This window comes from Scyliorhinus torazame, chromosome 19, assembly GCF_047496885.1.
Source record: "Scyliorhinus torazame isolate Kashiwa2021f chromosome 19, sScyTor2.1, whole genome shotgun sequence".
NCBI lineage: Eukaryota > Metazoa > Chordata > Chondrichthyes > Carcharhiniformes > Scyliorhinidae > Scyliorhinus > Scyliorhinus torazame.
The window spans coordinates 115,727,837-115,746,090 of NC_092725.1; the positions used below are offsets into that span (position 1 = coordinate 115,727,837).

At 49.8% G+C, this 18,254-nt stretch overlaps 1 protein-coding gene across 3 annotated transcripts in view; it reads right to left on the reverse strand.

Annotated features, from left to right (window-relative positions):
- The window catches only part of tmem117 (transmembrane protein 117), a 476,044-nt gene that overhangs the window by 425,914 nt on the left and 31,876 nt on the right, over window positions 1-18,254 (reverse strand). The window contains exon 1 of one of the 3 annotated variants that reach the window (XM_072485069.1): window positions 7,609-7,738. The exons of the other annotated variants lie outside the window; for them this stretch is intronic. Within the exon in view, the coding sequence (XP_072341170.1) occupies window positions 7,609-7,633 (25 nt within the window). The 5' untranslated portion in view covers window positions 7,634-7,738. Of the gene's footprint in view, window positions 1-7,608; window positions 7,739-18,254 lie in introns of those variants that run through there. 3 annotated transcript variants of the gene reach the window in all.

Consider the following 18,254-nt stretch of genomic DNA (forward strand, 5'->3'; position numbering starts at 1 on the left):
CGGGACCACCCCAGAGTCGAGTGAATTTTGGTAAATTATCACTAGTGCATTTGCAATTTCCCTAACCATCTCTTTTAGCACTCTGGGATGCATTCCATCAGGTCCAGGAGACTTGTCTACCTTTAGCCCCATTAGCTTACCCATTACTACCTCCTTGGTGATAACAATCCTCTCAAGGTCCTCACCTGTCATAGCCTCATTTCCATCAGTCACTGGCATGTTATTTGTGTCTTCCACTGTGAAGACCGACCCAAAAAACCTGTTCAGTTCCTCAGCCATTTCCTCATCTCCCATTATTAAATCTCCCTTCTCATCCTCTAAAGGACCAATATTTACCTTAGCCACTCTTTTTTGTTTTGTATATTTGTAGAAACTTTTACTATCTGTTTTTATATTCTGAGCAAGTTTACTCTCATAATCTATCTTGCTCTTCTTTATAGCTTTTTTAGTAGCTTTCTGTTGCCCGCTAAAGATTTCCCAGTCCTCTAGTCTCCCACTGATCTTTGCTACTTTGTATGTTTTTTCCTTCAATTTGATACTCTCCCTTATTTCGTTTGATATCCACGGCCGATTTTCCCTCTTTTTACCGTCCTTCCTTTTTGTTGGTATAAACCTTTGCTGAGCACTGTTAAAAATCACTTGGAAGGTTCTCCACTGTTCCTCAACTGTTTCACCATAAAGTCTTTGCTCCCAGTCTACCTTAGCTAGTTCTTCTCTCATCCCATTGTAATCTCCTTTGTTTAAGCACAAAACACTAGTGCTTGATTTTACCTTCTCACCCTCCATCTGTATTTTAAATTCCACCATATTGTGATCGCTCCTTCCGAGAGGATCCCTAACTATGAGATCCTGAATCAATCCTGTCTCATTACACAGGACCAGATCTAGGACCGCTTGTTCCCTCGTAGGTTCCATTACATACTGTTCGAGGAAACTATCGCGGATACATTCTATAAACTCCTCCTCAATGCTGCCTTGACCGACCTGACTAAACCAGTCGATATGTAGATTAAAATCCCCCTTAATAACTGCTGTACCATTTCTACATGCATCAGTTATTTTTTTTGTTTATTGCCTGCCCCACCGTAATGTTACTATTTGGTGGCCTATAGACTACTCCTATCAGTGACTTTTTCGCCTTACTATTCCTGATTTCCACCCAAATGGATTCAACCTTATCCTCCATAGCACCGATGTCATCCCTTACTGTTGCCCGGATGTCATCCGTAAATAACAGAGCTACTCCACCTCCCGTACCATCCACTCTGTCCTTCCGAATAGTTTGATACCCTCGGATATTTAACTCCCAGTCGTGACCATCCTTTAACCATGTTTCAGTAATGGCCACTAAATCATAATCATTCACAATGATTTGCGCCATCAATTCATTTACCTTATTCCGAATACTACGAGCATTCAGGTAAAGTACACTTATGTTGGCTTTTTTACCTCTGTTCTGAATCTTAACACCTCGATCAGTAACCTCTCCTAAGTTATATTTCCTCTTAACCTTTCTCCTAATTTTCCTTGTCGTTGAACCCATATCTTCATGTAACAACCTGCCGCGTCGCTCACCATTAATGTTTTCACTTCCCTTTTTATTCCTCTTAGTATTCCTGGTGGGGGATGAATGTAATGGGGGATAAATCCTAGGTCTCAGTTGAGGCCGTACTCATGTGTGTGGAGCGAACCCAATGAGACAACCAATGAACGGGAACAGCAGACCGAGAAATCAACCGAAGAGGAAAGAGTCGAATTGGACCCCTCTGGAAGGACGCTGCCCTAGACTCGACAGGTATGCTCAAGCCGTCAGGAGTCGCGTCAATGCCAGATTCATCAGTCGCATTCACAAGACAGCACGAACATCATCCAAGCACAACACAACACCATCCGTGCTCTCAAGACCAACCGCAGCATCGTCATCAAACCAGCAGACAAAGGAGGGGCCTCCATCATACTGAACAGAACGGACTACTGCAAAGAAGTGTACCGACAACTCGACAAATAGGAACACTACAGACAGTTACCCGCAGATCCGACCAAGGAACACACCCGCCAACTCAACAGACTGATCAAGACCTTGGATCCAGACCTTCAGAGCAACCTACATGCGCTCATCCCACGTTGAAGATCTCTACTGCCTCCCGAAAATACACAAGGCCAACACACCAGGCCGTCCTATCATATCAGGCAATGGGACCCTGTGTGAGAACCTCTCTGGTTACATCGAGGGCATCTTGAAACCCACCATACAGGAAATGCCTAGCTTCTGTCACGACACGACAGGCTTCTTACAGAAACTCAGCACCCATGGACCAGTTGAACCAAGAACATTCCTCATCACAATGGACGTCTCGGCACTCTACACCAGCATCCCCCATGAGGACGGCATTGCTGCAACAGCCTCAGTACTCAACACCGACAACTGCCAATCTCCAGGCGCAATTCTACAACTCATCCGCTTCATTCTGGATCACAACATCTTCACCTTCGACAACAAGTTCTTCATCCAGGGGCACAGAACAGCCATGGGGATTCGCACTTCAATATGCCAACATCTTCATGCACAAGTTTGAACAAGACCTCCTCACCGCACAGGACCTTCAACTGACGTTATACATCAGATTACATCGGATCCACGGCGAAGAATCACTGAAACAACTACATGATGACATCAATAAGTTCCATCCCATCATCAGACTCACCATAGACTACTCTCCAAAATCGTTGCATTCTTGGACACACTCATCTCCATCAAGGACGGTCACCTCAGCACTTCGCTTTACCGCAAGCCCACGGATAACCTCACGATGCTCCACTTCAGCTTCCACCCTAAACACATTAAAGAAGCCATCCCCTCTGGACAAGCCCTCCGTATACATAGGATCTGCTCAGACGAGGAGGAACGTAACAGACATCTACAGACGTTGAAAGATGCCCTCGTACAAATGGGATATGGCGCTCGACTCATCGATCGACAGTTCCAACGCGCCACAGCAAAAAAACGCACCAACCTCCTCAGTAGACAAACACGGGACACAACCAACAGAGTACCCTTCGTCGTCCAATACTTCCCCAGAGCGGAGAAACTACAACATCTACTTCGCAGCCTTCAACACGTCATCGATGAAGTTGAATATCTTGCCAAGGTCATCCCCACACCCCCACTACTTGCCTTCAAACAACCGCGCAACCTCAAACAAACCATTGTTTGCAGCAAACTACCCAGCCTTAAGAACAGCGACCACGACAACACACAACCCTGAGATGGCAATCTCTGCAAGACGAGCCAGATCATTGCCATGGGTACAACCATTACACGTGAGAACACCACCCACCAGGTACGCGGTACATACTCGTGTGACTCGGCCAACGTTGTCTACCTCATACGCTGCAGGAAAGAATGTCCCGAAGCGTGGTACATTGGTGAGACCATGCAGACGCTGCAACAACAAATGAACGGACATAGAGTGACAATTGCCAGGCAGGAACGTTCCCTTCCAGTCAGGGAACACTTCAGCAGTCAAGGGCTTTCATCCTCTGATCTCCAGGTTAGCGTTCTCCAAGGCGGCCTTCAGGACGCGCGACAACGCAGAATCGCCGAGCAGAAGCTTTTCGCCAAGTTCCGCACACGTGTACAGCCTCAACCGGGACCTTGGATTCATGTCGCATTACATTCATCCCCCACCATTTGGCCTGGGCTTGCGAAATCCGACCAGCTGTCCTGGCTTGAGACAATTCACACCTCGTTAACCTGGGGTTACCCCATCTCTGGATCTGCAAAGACTTAATTACCTGCAAATGCTCACATTCAAAGTATCGTCTTCATCTTTGACTTTATCTATGTTTCTGGAACCTACCTCTTCATTCACCTGAGGAAGGAGCAGTGCTCCGAAAGCTAGTGATTTGAAACAAACCTGTTGGACTTTAACCTGGTGTTGTAAGACTTCTTACTGGGCTCACCCCAGTCCAACGCCAGATCTCCACATCATGGCTACCATCGACACCGCAAACTGTCGGCTCAAAGTGGAGCGGATCTCCAAGAAGATCGCGCATATGGACATTGACATTAAGTTTCTACAAAGATGCAAGAAAGCAGACAAGATCCCAAAAGGGCTACAGATCACAAACCCACTCAAGTCGACCTACAACACAGACTACGCTGAGAGACTCTGCCGTCGCACCTCTCTCACACTCCTCAACAACCTCGTACACCAGCTCTACAGCAGACGCCGCAACCTGGAAACCAAGATAGAGTCCGTATTCTCAACTTGCGCTCAGGACGCAGCAGACCAGCTGCGGAACATCACCAAACAGATGAGACAACGATACTATGCCACCTATATGCACACCAAGAACAGGAAGCTTGAGAAACCCGGCATCACCACCAGCAGCAACCAAGCCTCCCCGGTACCACAGTAGAAAACAACACAGGGAAATCTATTGTCAACTTCTCGGACTACACCCTTCAACCAGACGAAATCAAGTCCTCAGCAGAGGGCTCAATTTCTGCACCACCACCAAAATGGACCCCATCAGTCTCGCAGCAGACACGGAGGAATTTACCAGGCGAATGAGGGTCCAGGAGTTCTTCCACAGACCCCAAGAGACCGACAGCGAAACCAATTAGACAACCAATGAACCGGAACAGCAGACCGAGAGATCTGCGGTGTGGCAACCGAAGAGGAAAGAGTCGAATTGGACCCCTCCGGAAGGCCGCTGCCTTAGACTCGACATGTATGCTCAAGCCGTCAGGAGTCGCGTCAATGCCAGATTCATCAGTCGCTGCGACAACGGATGAACGGACGTCGCGCGACAATTGCCAGGCAGGAATGTTCCCTTCCAGTCGGGGAACACTTCAGCAGTCAAGGGCATTCAGCCTCTGATCTCCGGGTAAGCGTTCTCCAAGGCGGCCTCCAGGATGCGCGACAACGCAGAATCGCCAAGCAGAAACTTATAGCCAAGTTCCGCACACATGAGTACGGCCTCAACCGGGACCTTGGGTTTATGTCGCATTACATTCACCCCCCACCATCTGGCCTGGGCTTGCGAAATCCTACCAACTGTCCTGGCTTGAGACAATTCACACCTCTTTAACCTGGGGTTACCCCTCTCCCTGGATCTGTAAAGACTTAATTACCTGCAAATTCTCACCTTCAAAGTATCATCTTGCATCTTTGACTTTGTCTATATATATGTTTCTGGAACATACCTCTTCATTAACCTGAGGAAGGAGCAGTGCTCCGAAAGCTAGTGTTTGAAACAAACCTGTTGGACTTTAACCTGGTGTTGTAAGACTTCTTACTGTGCTCACCCCAGTCCAACACCGGCATCGCCACATTTCGATTTGGATTTGTTTATTGTCACGTGTACCGAGGTACAGTGAAAAGTATTTTTCTGCGAGCAGCTCAACAGATCTTTAAGTACATGGGAAGAAAAGGGAATAAAAGAAAATACATAATAGGGCAACACAAGGTGTACAATGTAACTAAATTAGCACCGACATCGGACGAAGCATACAGGGTGTAGTGTTAATGAGGTCAGTCCATAAGAGGTCATTTAGGAGTCTGGTAACAGCATTATGTACATGGTTATACACAGAACTAGCCTCAATTTCCATTCCTTCCTGCTTCATAGAAATTCCTGTTTTATTGCAATTTGCAAGGTTGCCCTGACCATATGGAATTCCAAGATGGAACATGTAACATTCTAACAACTGTATGCATTTGAGCCTGCCCAGAATTGGCCCAACTGGTTCCATCCAATTATTCACAAGGTCAGTTGTAACCCATTGGATGAATAAATGTTTTCATCGCTATTTAGGAGAACAGGAGAGTTATTCCCGGTGTCCTGGATTTAATCCACAATCAACATCACAAAAAACAGGTCATCGGATTATCATCTCTTTCCTGGGGTGCCATGGTGGTTCGTACTGCTGCCCCACAGCTCTTATAATAATTAATAATAATCTTTACTATTGTCACAAGTAGGCTTACATTAACACTGCAATGAAGTTACTGTAAAAAGCCCCTCGTCGCAACATTCCGGCGCATGTTCGGGTACACAGAGAGAATTCAGAATGTCCAAATTCCCTAACAGCGCGTCTTTCAGGACTTGTGGGAGGAAACCGGAGTAAACCCGCGCAGACATAGGGAGAACGTGCAGACTCCACACAGACAGTGACCCAAGCCGGGAATCGAACCTGTGACCCTGGAGCGGTGAAGCAACAGTGCTAACCACTGTGCCACCGTGCTGCCCCAGGTGTATTCCCTTGCCCCGTTAGTCCTCTCAAAATACATTACCTCATACTTTTCAGGTTAAATTATTTACCAATGTTCTGTCCATCTGACCAGTTCATGTACATCATGCTGCAATCTAAGGCTTTTCCCATCGCTACTTACCACCCCGCACAATTTTTATGTAATCTGCGAACTCCCAATCGTATCTCCTACTTTCATATCTAGATCATTAATGCACGCCACAAACAGCAAGGGGACCAGCAACAATCCCTGTGATATACCACCGGGGCACAGACTTCCAGTCACAGAAACAACCTTCAACAATTACCCTCTGCCTCCTGTCCCTGAGCCAATTTGGATCCACATTGCCAAATTGCTCTGAGTCTCGTGGGCTTTTACCTTCCTGACCAGTCCCCCATGCAGGACCTTGTGAAAAGCTGTACTGAAGTCCATGTGGACTACAACAGCTGCACTGCCCTCATCTACACACCTAGTCACCACCTCGAAAAAAATTCTATCAGAATTGTTCGACTTTATTCAATTTGGGGTCAGATTTTACAGAAGCAGGTCACTTACAGCATCTACCAATGGTTAGATTTGCTGATGCACGCTCCAGCTCAGAAAAGATTGGCTCACAAAGTTGATGAACTTCTGAGCTGACCATGGAATAGGGAGGGAAACAGAGCATCCAGCAGTGAAATGGGCCTGCAGGAACCGCACTCTGTGGGGTCCGTATCTTTCTTTAAGATGAGGGAGATGGAGGCCTGTGAAAGTGTGTATCAGGTAGGGAAGTTCGAGCTAAAGCATCTTTGAACATATCTGCCATTATTGGCACCAGCTGGTCTGAAAATCCTTTGTAAAACTCAACGGGATACCCATCAGTGCCCAGAGCCTTACCCGCCTACATCGACCCAATCGCCCTCAGCACCTCCCCTGAGCCTTGCTCCATCTCCTCCCTATTTCCCCCCTCTACTTTCAGGAAGGGCAACCTGACTAGAAATCGCAGCATGTCCAACACACCCTCCGGAGGCTCTGACCTAATAAAGATCCTTATGGAAAGTCTCAAATGCTGCACTGACTTCCCTCAGTGCATTCACTAACCTGCCCCTTGAGTCTCTGACCTGTACAATCTCCCGGGAGGCCGCCTCAGCCTTCTCCCCATGCTCATCCACAACAACCCCCCCCCCCCCGCGCATCGCAGCTGTCTCACAGCATTTCCGGTGGATACCAACTCAAACTGCACTTGGAGCTGCGTCCTAGTTGTAAGCAGCTCTGGGGTACGATCCTCCGAGTAGCAATGGTCTGTTTCCACCAAATGCTGCCGCTGTGCCCTCTCTGCCCTGTCTAAGTGAGCTTTATACAAGATTACCTCTCCTCTTATCACCGACTCCCATAACGTGGAGGGAGGGACTGATCCATTCCTGTTAAACCCAATGTACTCTTCAATGGCCACGACTATGAGTTCACAGAACTCCCTGATCCTCTAGGAGGGCCACATCTAATCATGGTGGAAATTTTTAACTATTGCATATACTCCAGTCACCACCAGAGGGCACCATTGTTTTATATCATTCAATTGCAAGAGATGTTTATATTGTGTCAAAATGCTGCATTTTTCAGATTTTTGAATGCTCAAAATATACTTCCAGAAGTAGAAAATATACCATCAATCTTACTGATGTTTATGAAGCTACTTTCAGGGTCATATAATTTAAGAGCATTGCTGCATTATCAGAAATGAAAATGATTGCTGGATTTGGATGCACCATTAAAACATAACAATTTATCAATAATATAATGAGTCATTGTTCTTCTGTGGGTTCTCCAGTACAGCAGGATAAAGAACGTTACATGATGCTACAGCTCTCACACTGAACTATTGTCTCACCAAACCTTTGCATGCCCTGCCAAAAATATCAACTTGAGAGCAATGTTGTTTCTCAGTTCCATTTGTTCCCTTTAGTCTTTCATGAGATGCGGGTGTCACTGGCAACGGAGGGTTTAAGAGTCAAACATGTTCGGGCAGCACGGTGGTGCAGTGGGCTAGCCTTGTGTCTCACGGCGCCGAGGTCCCAGGTTCGATCCCGGCTCTGGGTCACTGTCCGTGCGGAGTTTGCACCTTCTCCCCGTGTTTGCGTGGGTTTCGCCCCCCACAACCCAAAAGATATGCAGGGTAGGTGGATTGGCCACACTAAATTGCCCCTTAATTGGAAAAAATTAATTGGGTACTGTAAAAAAACATTTTTTTTAAAGAGTCAAACATGTTGGGGACTTCCGGTGGCGGCCATGGAATGAGTGGTCGCACATTTGGTGGCTCCCACTCTCAAGGTGGTATTTTCTGTTCCTTTCCCCGTCTGAAGGGCGAAGTTTTGGATGGAAAGAGGAGTGCCAGGAGAAAGTGAAACTCCTCTGGTGTGGCTGGTGGATGGATCCACGAACAAGGAGTGGAGCCAGAATCACAGATTCCTCAGTGCAGAAGGAGGCCATTCGGCCCATCAGGTCTGCACCAGCCCTTGGAAAGAGCAGCCTACCCAAGCCCAAACCTCCACCCTATCCCCGTAACCCAGGAACCCACCCAGAAGAAAAGAACTGTTGGAGCAGGAGAGTCTTCGGGGTGTGCCATAGGTAAAGATGGCGGAGGGCAGAGGGCCCGTTCTGCCCGCCCAGTGGCCAACGGAGCAGCTGGTGGAATTTCTGAATGCTAAGTTCAGCCAACAGAGGAAGGAGGCGCTGGAGGACCTGGCCATGGCGGTGGAGTCGGTTAAAGCAGGTATCGTGAGAGTGGAGCAGCGGCTCGAGTCCCAGGGCCGAGCGATCCAGAAAGTGGAGGAGGCGGTGGGGGAGCTCGAGGAGCAGTTGGCCTCATTGGTGGCCGGGGTGGGGGTGATGCGGGAGACCCAGAAGAGGCTGAAGGAGAAAGTGGAGGATCTGGAGAAGAGCTCCAGAAGGCAGAATTTGAGGATTGTGGGGATGCCCGAAAACATCGAAGGTGCGGAGACCGGCTCGTATAATTTAAAAAATAAATTTAGAGTGCCCAATTATTATTTTCCAATTAAGGGGCAATTTAGCATGGCCGATCCACCTACCCTGCACATCTTTTGGTTTGTGGGGGTCAGACCCACGCAGACACTGGGAGAATGTGCAAACTCCCCACGGACAGTGACCCGGGGCCAGGATCGAACCCGGGACCTCAGCGCCGTGAAGCAGCAGTGCTAACCATTGGGCCGACTTTAGAGGAGTTTGTGAGGAATGTTTTTTGTTCTCAGGAATCTTTTCCCCTTGAAATGTTTGTTTGGTTTTGATGGCGGGGTATTTGGAGGGCAGGTCCCTCTGTGGGGGGGGGGGGGGGGGTGGGGGGGGACGTCAGGGGTGAGTGCACCTGTTCTGTTTTTTGGGAGCGTGGATAGAGGGGATGGGGAATTGGGGGGGTAGGGGGTTCGGAAGCCATGGGCTGGGGGCCACTATGCTAGCTGGGGGGGCTGGTTAATGGGAGTGCAGCGGGGAGTTGTCAGGAGGTAGGTGTAGGCGAGGGGTGTAGGCGAGGGGTGGGTTTGTTGCTTTGTTTGGGAGGGGGGAAGGGTTGCTGACAAGGGCGTGGTTGCTGTGGCGCAGTTGGAAAGGGAGTGAAGACGGTGGACATCCGAGGGCTGGACGGGAGAGTCACGTGACACTGACTGGGGCTGGCCCAAAAAAGGATACGGTTGGTCGTGGGGGGGGGGGGGGGCCTTGACCAGACTGGTCATGTGGAATGTGAGGGGGCTGAATGGGCCGGTCAAACGGACACATGTGTTCGCACACCTGGGGAGTTTGAAGGCGGAAATGACCTTTTTGCAAGAGACGCACTTAAAGATAAGGGGCGGTTTCTCCGTCCCGCCGCGCCAGATTTCTGGTTCAACCCGTCGGCGGGATGCTCCGTTTTGCCAACAGGTCAATGGGGGTTCACCATTGTGAGGCAACCCCACGCCGTCGGGACACCCCCGGGCGTCTGGCAAAACGGAGCGTCCGGCCGGCGGAGAATCCAGCCCAGAGGGTCAGACAAGGACAGGTGTCCCACTCGGGACTGGACATGAAAACAAGGGGGGTGGCGGTGCTGGTGAATAAGCGGGTGGGGTTCGAGGTGGGGAGCATTGTGGAGGATCGGGGGGGGGGGGGGGGTGGTGGGGGGGGGGTGAGGTTCGTGATGGTGAGTGGGAAGCTGGAGGAAATGCCGGTGGTCCTGATTTGTGGTGGTGCCCACCCTCGTTCTGAGGGGGTCAGTTGATGGGTTCGCTCGGAGCTGGAAGCCGTTCATTGACTTCTTGAAGGAGGATTGACGAGTCAGCAAAAGGGGAGGGGGGAGCGGGGGCTAAGGGGGTTAAAATGGGGGAGGCAGGACGGGTGAAGGTGCCGAGAGTGCAGGGCGGAGGGAGAGAGTGGGTGTTGGTTATTTATAATGTGATATAATTTTGCTTCTGCTTCGGTTTGTTTTTTATGTAATGCCTGAATAAAATCCTTTACACAGTGCTGTGGACCTGTAGTCACATGTAGGCCATACCAGGTAAGGACAGCATACCTGAGCCCGCTTTAATGGTGCTGAATTAATTAGCCCGCTGATGGGCCTCCGTCCCTCAGCGGAGGAGCTGTTACTCCTCGAGGCTCACAGGGAGATTAATCAGGTTGCCTCCCTGGCTCTCGTGGTGGCTGTAACATCCCTTCCCACCAAAGTCCGTAAGTCTCTCTGAAGAAGTTCCCCTCTCCCTCTCACCCCCTGATCTACAGCTAATACTGAAATATTTTATTATCTTCTATAGTGAGACAGAAGCAAAGTATTTGTGCATTGCATCTGCCATTTCCTTATTATCTACGATTAACTCCTGCTTTTCACTCTCTGGAGGACCAACACTCACTTTACTTGCTCTCCTCCTTTCTAAATATCCGTAGAAACCCTTGCTATCTGTTTTTACGTTTCTAGCTAGCTTCCACTCATACTCTAATTTCTTTCTCCTGATTAACCTTTTAGACATTCTCTGCCGTTCTTTATATTCTGGCCAATCATCTGACCTGCCACTCATTATGGAATAGTTATATGCTTTTTCCTTAACTTTTAGTTAACTATGGATGGTGGGCCCATCCCTTAGAATCTTTCTTGAAAGTAGGAATATACTTTTTCTTTATAAATTTAGTGTACCCAATTATTTTTTTTAACCAATTTAGGGGCAACTTTGCGTGCCCAATCCACCTACTCTGCACATCTTTGGCTTGTGGGGGCGAAACCCAGGCAGACATGGGGAGAATGTGCAAACTCCACACTGTAGCCATCTGAGATGGCCACTTACAACCAGGAATAGGGAAGGGCGCAAAGCATAGCGGGAAAAATGGATAATGCGAGATTCAGGCAGGCTCGGAGCCTGAAAATGTATATTTGCGAAGTAAGGAATCCAAACGGTATCAAAACCCCAACCGATTAGCATTTGATGGACCGATTAGCATTTGATGGCCCATCCCCGCCAGACAAAGGACTGATACTAGAGCAACCGGTACAGTCACAGACATTTCGGCGCCACTCCCTGTACTCGGGAAGCGTAAACAACAGGGTCAATGACCGCTTAGGACACGTCCAGACATCAAGGCACCCGCCCCTTTATTGATTCGAATCGAACATCGTGATCAGGAATCACCCAATTAGTGGGGTCCAAACTGAAGGACCGCCCAAAAGAGTGCGAAAACCCCCAAGGATAAAAAGAGAGACCACCACGTGTTCGGCCTCTCTTGGACCTGGCGCCCCGGCAACATCTACCTCCAATTGCAGCACCACCAGAAGCAAGTTCAAGTTCAACGCCCGCTACCAGACGGAGGAGCCTAGCTGAGCAGCAGTTACTTCTACAGACCCGATAGATCCAGAATCGAACAACGGTTACTGTTCCTCTGACCTAAGCCGGGTGCCTGAAGTACAGGTTGTCATAGTCGATAGGTGTAGTTTAACTAGTAGAGTTTATGTTGCATGATTAATTGTATGTAAATAAAGTACCCTTGACCTTGAACTAACTAACTGGTGTTTGGCTCTTTGATCGATAGCTGGTTGAAACTTGTGGTGGTATCATTTGATACCTGGCGACTCTGAGCATTAGAATGTAGACATCCAAAGGAAGGAGGGCAACCCCACTGACTGCCATATTTACAGCAGATCCAAAAAGGCACCAACACGGACAGTGACCCGGGGCTGGGATCCGAACCTGGGTACTCAGCTCCATAGACAGCAGTGCTAACCACTGCACCACCCTAGGAATATACTTATTCTGCGTATTCTGAAGTATCCCCTTAAAGGTCTGCCACTGCTTCGCTTTGATCTATCACACCCATTTTGCGATTCCTTCATTACCTCTGGGTCAATATCCTAAAATTCCCTGTCCAACATTTTTTAAAACAAATTTAGAGAACCCAATTTTTTTCTCCAATTTTAGTGGTAATTTAGCGTGGCCAATCCACCTAACCTGCACATCTTTGGGTTGTGGGGGTGAGACCCACTAAGTCATGGGGAGAATGTGCAAACCACACACGGACAGTGACCCAGGGCCAGGATTCGAACCCGGGTCCTCAGCGCCGCAGTCCAGTGCTAACCACTGCTCCACATGCCGCCCAATTCCCTCTCCAACATCATAATGAGAGCACCATTATTGTAGCAGTTCGAGAAAATTATGTTGTTAAAAAGGTACCAATCTTCACTCACTGGTAGCTGAGTCAGGTGCCTATGGGTGCAAGCCCTGCTTCCAAGATTTGAGTGCACCATCATGGCTGACACTTCAGTGCAGTACTGAGGAAATGCTAGATTGTTAGACGTCCCATCTTTTCAGTGAGACATTACCACAAGGCTTTGTCTTCCCTCTCGGGTAAGCCTATGGCGCTATTTGAAGAGCAGAGGAGTTCATTTATCCCTCCGCTAACATTATGTTTTTCCTAATCTAGTAATTTATCGTTTTGCTGTTTGTGGAACATTGCTGCATGCAAACTATCTCCCTACCCGAAAACAGGAACCACACTGCATTTAAATTTTAGTTTAAGGTTTAAAAATATTCTGTTGGCCATGATATGTTTTACCCTGTTCTGAGGTGGTGAACGGGGATACATAAATGTAAATTATTTCTTTAAAATGAAGCTCGGATAAATTCTGGAAGAAAAGGTTGCAAGCATATGGAAGGCACAGTCTCTAAATAGCCACCGCCACAGAATTAAACAAAAATAACCAAGGAAGAGAAGGTCCGATTTATACTGCTGTGGGGAGCGTGGAGCACTGGGGCTGGATAGGGGCCACCGATAGGTGGAGATTGATAAAGATGCTGTGGACAGAAGACAAGATGAATGTAAATGGGGGTGATTAAGGCTCAGAAGAGTGCTGATGGTGACACTTAAAGAGATTAGAATGTGTGAATGGCAGAACAAGGGTGAGCAGTGTGTCAAAGGGCAACTCGGAACAAATGGCTCACGTGGAGTGGGGGAGGGGTACAATGGTGAGGGATAACAAAAGAGAAAATACTGGGAAATCTCAGCAGGTCTGACAGCATCTGTAGGGAGAGAAAAGAGCGAATGTTTCGAGTCCAGATGACCCTTTGTCAAATGGTGAGGGATAACCGATCAATGGAAGAAATGAAAATAAATCGATAGAAATAAAGATGGTGGAGAGAGTTTACAGTCTGAAGTTGTTGAACTCAATGTTAAGTGTGGAAGGCTGTATCTTGCCTACTCTGAAGAAGAGGTACTGTTCCTCCAGTTTGTGCTGGGCTTCACTGGAACATTGCAGCAGGCCAAGGATCGACATGTGGACATGAGAGTAGGACGGTGAGTTGAAACGGTAAGCGACAGGAAGGTCTGGGTCCTGCTTGCAGACGGACCGAAAGTATTCGGCAAAGCAGTCACCCAGTCTGCATTTAGTCTCTCCAATGTAGAGGAGACCGCATTAGTGTCATGATATTCAGATAAACATCATGGTGCAAACACACATACACACTGATGGACAGATCAACGGACCAATCAATACACACGCAACATCACAGCCATCACAAGCAAGAGTAGACACACTATAAAACGGGGAACACGACACTTCCGATTCATTCCAGCAGGAGACAGCTCGGGGCACAGAGCTCACAGCAAGCCACTCAGATATTCACCATGTGCTGAGTGCCTCTCCAAGATAGTGTTAGGGCTGGGTCCACAGGTTAAAGGGTAATGAACGAACCACAGTAACCAGTTTACAGATGTTAATATTGTTAGTAATAAAACTGAGTTGTACCTTCCGCAACCGTGTTGGTTCGTCTGTGTAGCAGAGCACCCAACACGGCATAGTACCAGGATTGGAATCCAGTACCTGTGAGACCTACCTACGCATCCTCAGGAATCCGCCATCCTGCGCCATGGACACCATCAGCCCGCCGCAGCCGCTCCAAATCGCTGGAAACTTCGGCGTTAACTGGAAGTTGTTCAAACAGCGCTTCCAGTTCTTCCTAGAAGCCACAGAAAGGGAGAATGCTTCGGACACCAGGAAAATCGCCCTCCTCCTCTCCACGGCAGGGCAACACGCCATCCACATCTACAACTCCCTGGGGTTCGCGGAAGGTGAGGACGAAACGAAGTACAAGACGGTCCTTCTCAAACTTGAGCAACACTTCAGCGTCGAGGTAAATGAGAGTTTCGAGAGGTACCTCTTCCAGCAGCGCCTGCAGGGTACGGATGAGCCTTTTCAATCTTTCCTTACACACCTCCGTATCCTTGCGCAGTCCTGCGGTTACGAGGCCACCTCCGATTCCATGATTCGGGACCAGATAGTTTTTGGGGTCACCTCAGGCACCCTACGCAGCAGCTCCTCAAGATTAAAAAGTCTCAACCTAGCCACCGCCATCGAAGCCTGCGTCCTCCATGAAAACACGACCAGCCGCTACTCACAACTCCAAGCGGCGAATCGGCACAGCAGGGGTCCTACGCGGCCAAATCGGCAGGGCAGGGGTCCTACGAGGCCAAGCGGGTCCAGTCCATCGAATTCCTCCCGGCCCGGGGCCCGGACGAGGGTGGCCATTTCGCGCACTTTTCGCAGCCTCTCGCGCTTGTACACGCCAAAAGAGACATCGACGCAGAGGCACGTGACGCGCAGGCGCGCTCTGCGCAGGACCGAACTGCGCATGTGCGATGGCGCAACGAACACCATGACGTCATGACGTGTGGCAACTGTGGATCCGCACATTTAAAGCGGCAATGTCCAGCAAAGAACCGACAATGCCTCCGCTGTGGCAAGATGGGCCACTACGCTGCCTGCTGTCGTGCAGCTCAACCTGCCAACGCTCCCCAATTCCGACAGTCTCGCAGGGACATACGGACCATTCAGCCTCCATACTCCGAATCATGCCCGGACGATATACAGACCGGCGATACAGACGACTGGGAAGCCTTCCGCGATGCGGTCATCGACAGGAACCGGATGTCTCCAAGCAGGACCCACCAGTCGATGCCAGTGAACAATGTCAATCCCGGTGATGAATGGTGTGCCACCCTAACGGTCAACCGATCACCAATCACATTCCGTTTGGACACTAGTGCCTCCGCCAACCTGATAGCATGGTTAGCCTTCTACGCCTTGAAGGTCAGACCACCAATTCGGCCATCCCGTTGTAAGATGGTCGACTATAACGGAAACGTTATCCCGGCCATGGGATCCTGCCAGCTCCAGGTGACGCACAATGCGTACACGGCCACACTGTCCTTCGAGATTGTTGGTTCATCAAAGGACTCCCTGCTAGGCGCACCGGCGTGCAAGGTTCTCCATCTCGTTCAGCGGGTCCACGCTCTGTCTCCAGAAGGCACGTCAGACTTCCCGGATGCTGAATTTAGGGCACAGCTCCACTCGCTACTCGCCCACAACCAGGAGGCATTCAAAGGCATGGGCACACTGCCCTATACCTACAGAATACGGCTCAAACCGGATGCCACCCCGGTCATTCACGCACCTCGTGGAGTCCCAGCACCACTCAAAGACCGCCTCAAGCAGCAGCTGCAGGATCTCCAGGACCAAGGAGTGCTATCCCGGGTCACGGAGCCCATGCCATGGGTCAGCTCCATGGTGTGCGTTCAAAAGCCCTCTGGCGAACTCTGGATATGCATCGACCCGAAAGACCTGAACAACAACATCATGAGGGAACACTACCCCATACCCAAACGGGAGGCGATCACGAGCGAAATGGCCCGGGCTAAAATTTTCACAAAGCTTGATGCCTCGAAGGGTTTTTGGCAGATCCAACTGGATCAGTCCAGCCTAAAGCTGTGCACCTTCAACACTCCTTTCGGCAGGTTCTGCTATAACAGAATGCCGTTTGGCATCATCTCGGCATCCGAGATATTCCACAGAATCATGGAACAGATGATGGAGGGCATCGAAGGGGTGCGCGTCTATGTTGACGACATCATCATCTGGTCCACTACATCACAGGAGCACATCAGTCGTCTCCAGCGCGTCTTCGCGCGGATACGGGAACACAGCCTGCGCCTCAACTGAGCAAAGTGCTCCTTTGGCCAAACTGAGCTTAAGTTTCTGGGGGACCACATCTCCCGGTCAGGAGTGCGTCCGGATGCAGACAAAGTGAGTGCCATTACAGCCATGCTGCAGCCGGCAGACAAGAAAGCAGTGCTACGCTTTCTAGGCATGGTCAACTTCCTGGGGAAGTTCATTCCCAACCTTGCCTCCCACACAACGGCTCTTCGCCACCTAGTTAAGAAGTCCACGGAGTTCCAGTGGCTGCCCGCACACCAGAAGGAATGGGAGGAGCTCAAAATTAAGCTCACCACAGCCCACCGGTATTGGCGTTCTTCGACACCTCTCGGGATACGAAGATCTCGACTGATGCCAGCCAGTCCGGCATTGGGGCGGTACTCCTGCAACGGGACGACACTGCATCATGGGTCCCGGTCGCCTATGCCTCCCGGGCCATGACCCCCACAGAACAGTGCTATGTGCAGATCGAGAAGGAGTGCCTGGGTTTGTTGACCGGAATAGATAAGTTCCACAATTACGTGTATGGTCTCCCCCAGTTTACCATGGAAACCGACCATCATCCCCTGGTCAGCATCATACATAAAGACCTGAACGAGATGACCCCTCGCCTCCAGCGCATCCTGCTCAAACTCCGGAGGTACGACTGCCAACTGGTCTACACCCCGGGTAAGGACCTCATCATTGCAGATGCCCTATCCAGAGCAGTAAGCACACCGCCCGATTCGGAGGGGTTCGTCTGTCAAGTCGAAGCGCATGTGGCCTTCACATCGGCCAATCTGCCAGGTGTCGATTCAAGTCTGGCCCGTATTTGCCGGGAGACTGCGGCTGACCCCCTTCTACAACGTGTGATGCGCCACATGATGGGAAGGTGGCTCAAAGGACAGTGCCCACAATTCTACAATGTCCAGGACGACTTGGCCGTCATTGACGGTGTCCTCCTAAAGCTGGACAGGATTGTGATTCCACACAGCATGCACACGCTGGTCCTCGACCAACTGCACGAAGGCAATCTCGGGGTCGAGCAGTGCAGACGGAGGGCCCGAGAAGCTGTGTACTGGCCGGGCATCAGCGACGACATCGCCAACATGGTGCTCAACTGCCCCACCTGCCAAAGGTTTCAGCCGGTGCAACCCCCTGAGACACTTCAGCCCCATGAGTTGGTGACGTCCCCCTGGGTGGGTGGGTGTGGACCTCTTTCATGTGCTTGGCAGGGACTACGTAATCATCATAGATTACTTTTCAAATTATCCAGAGGTCATACGCCTGCACGATTTAACATCGTCCGCTGTCATAAGGGCATGCAAAGACACCTTCGCTCGACATGGCATTTCGATTACAGTCATGTCGGACAATGGGCCCTGTTTTGCAAGCCAAAAATGGTCTTCTTTTGCTGCTTCGTATGGCTTCACACACGTGACGTCCAGCCCTCTGCATCTCCAGTCAAACGGCAAGGCGGAAAAGGGCGTTCATATCGTCAAGCGGCTCCTCTGCAAGGCTGCTGATGC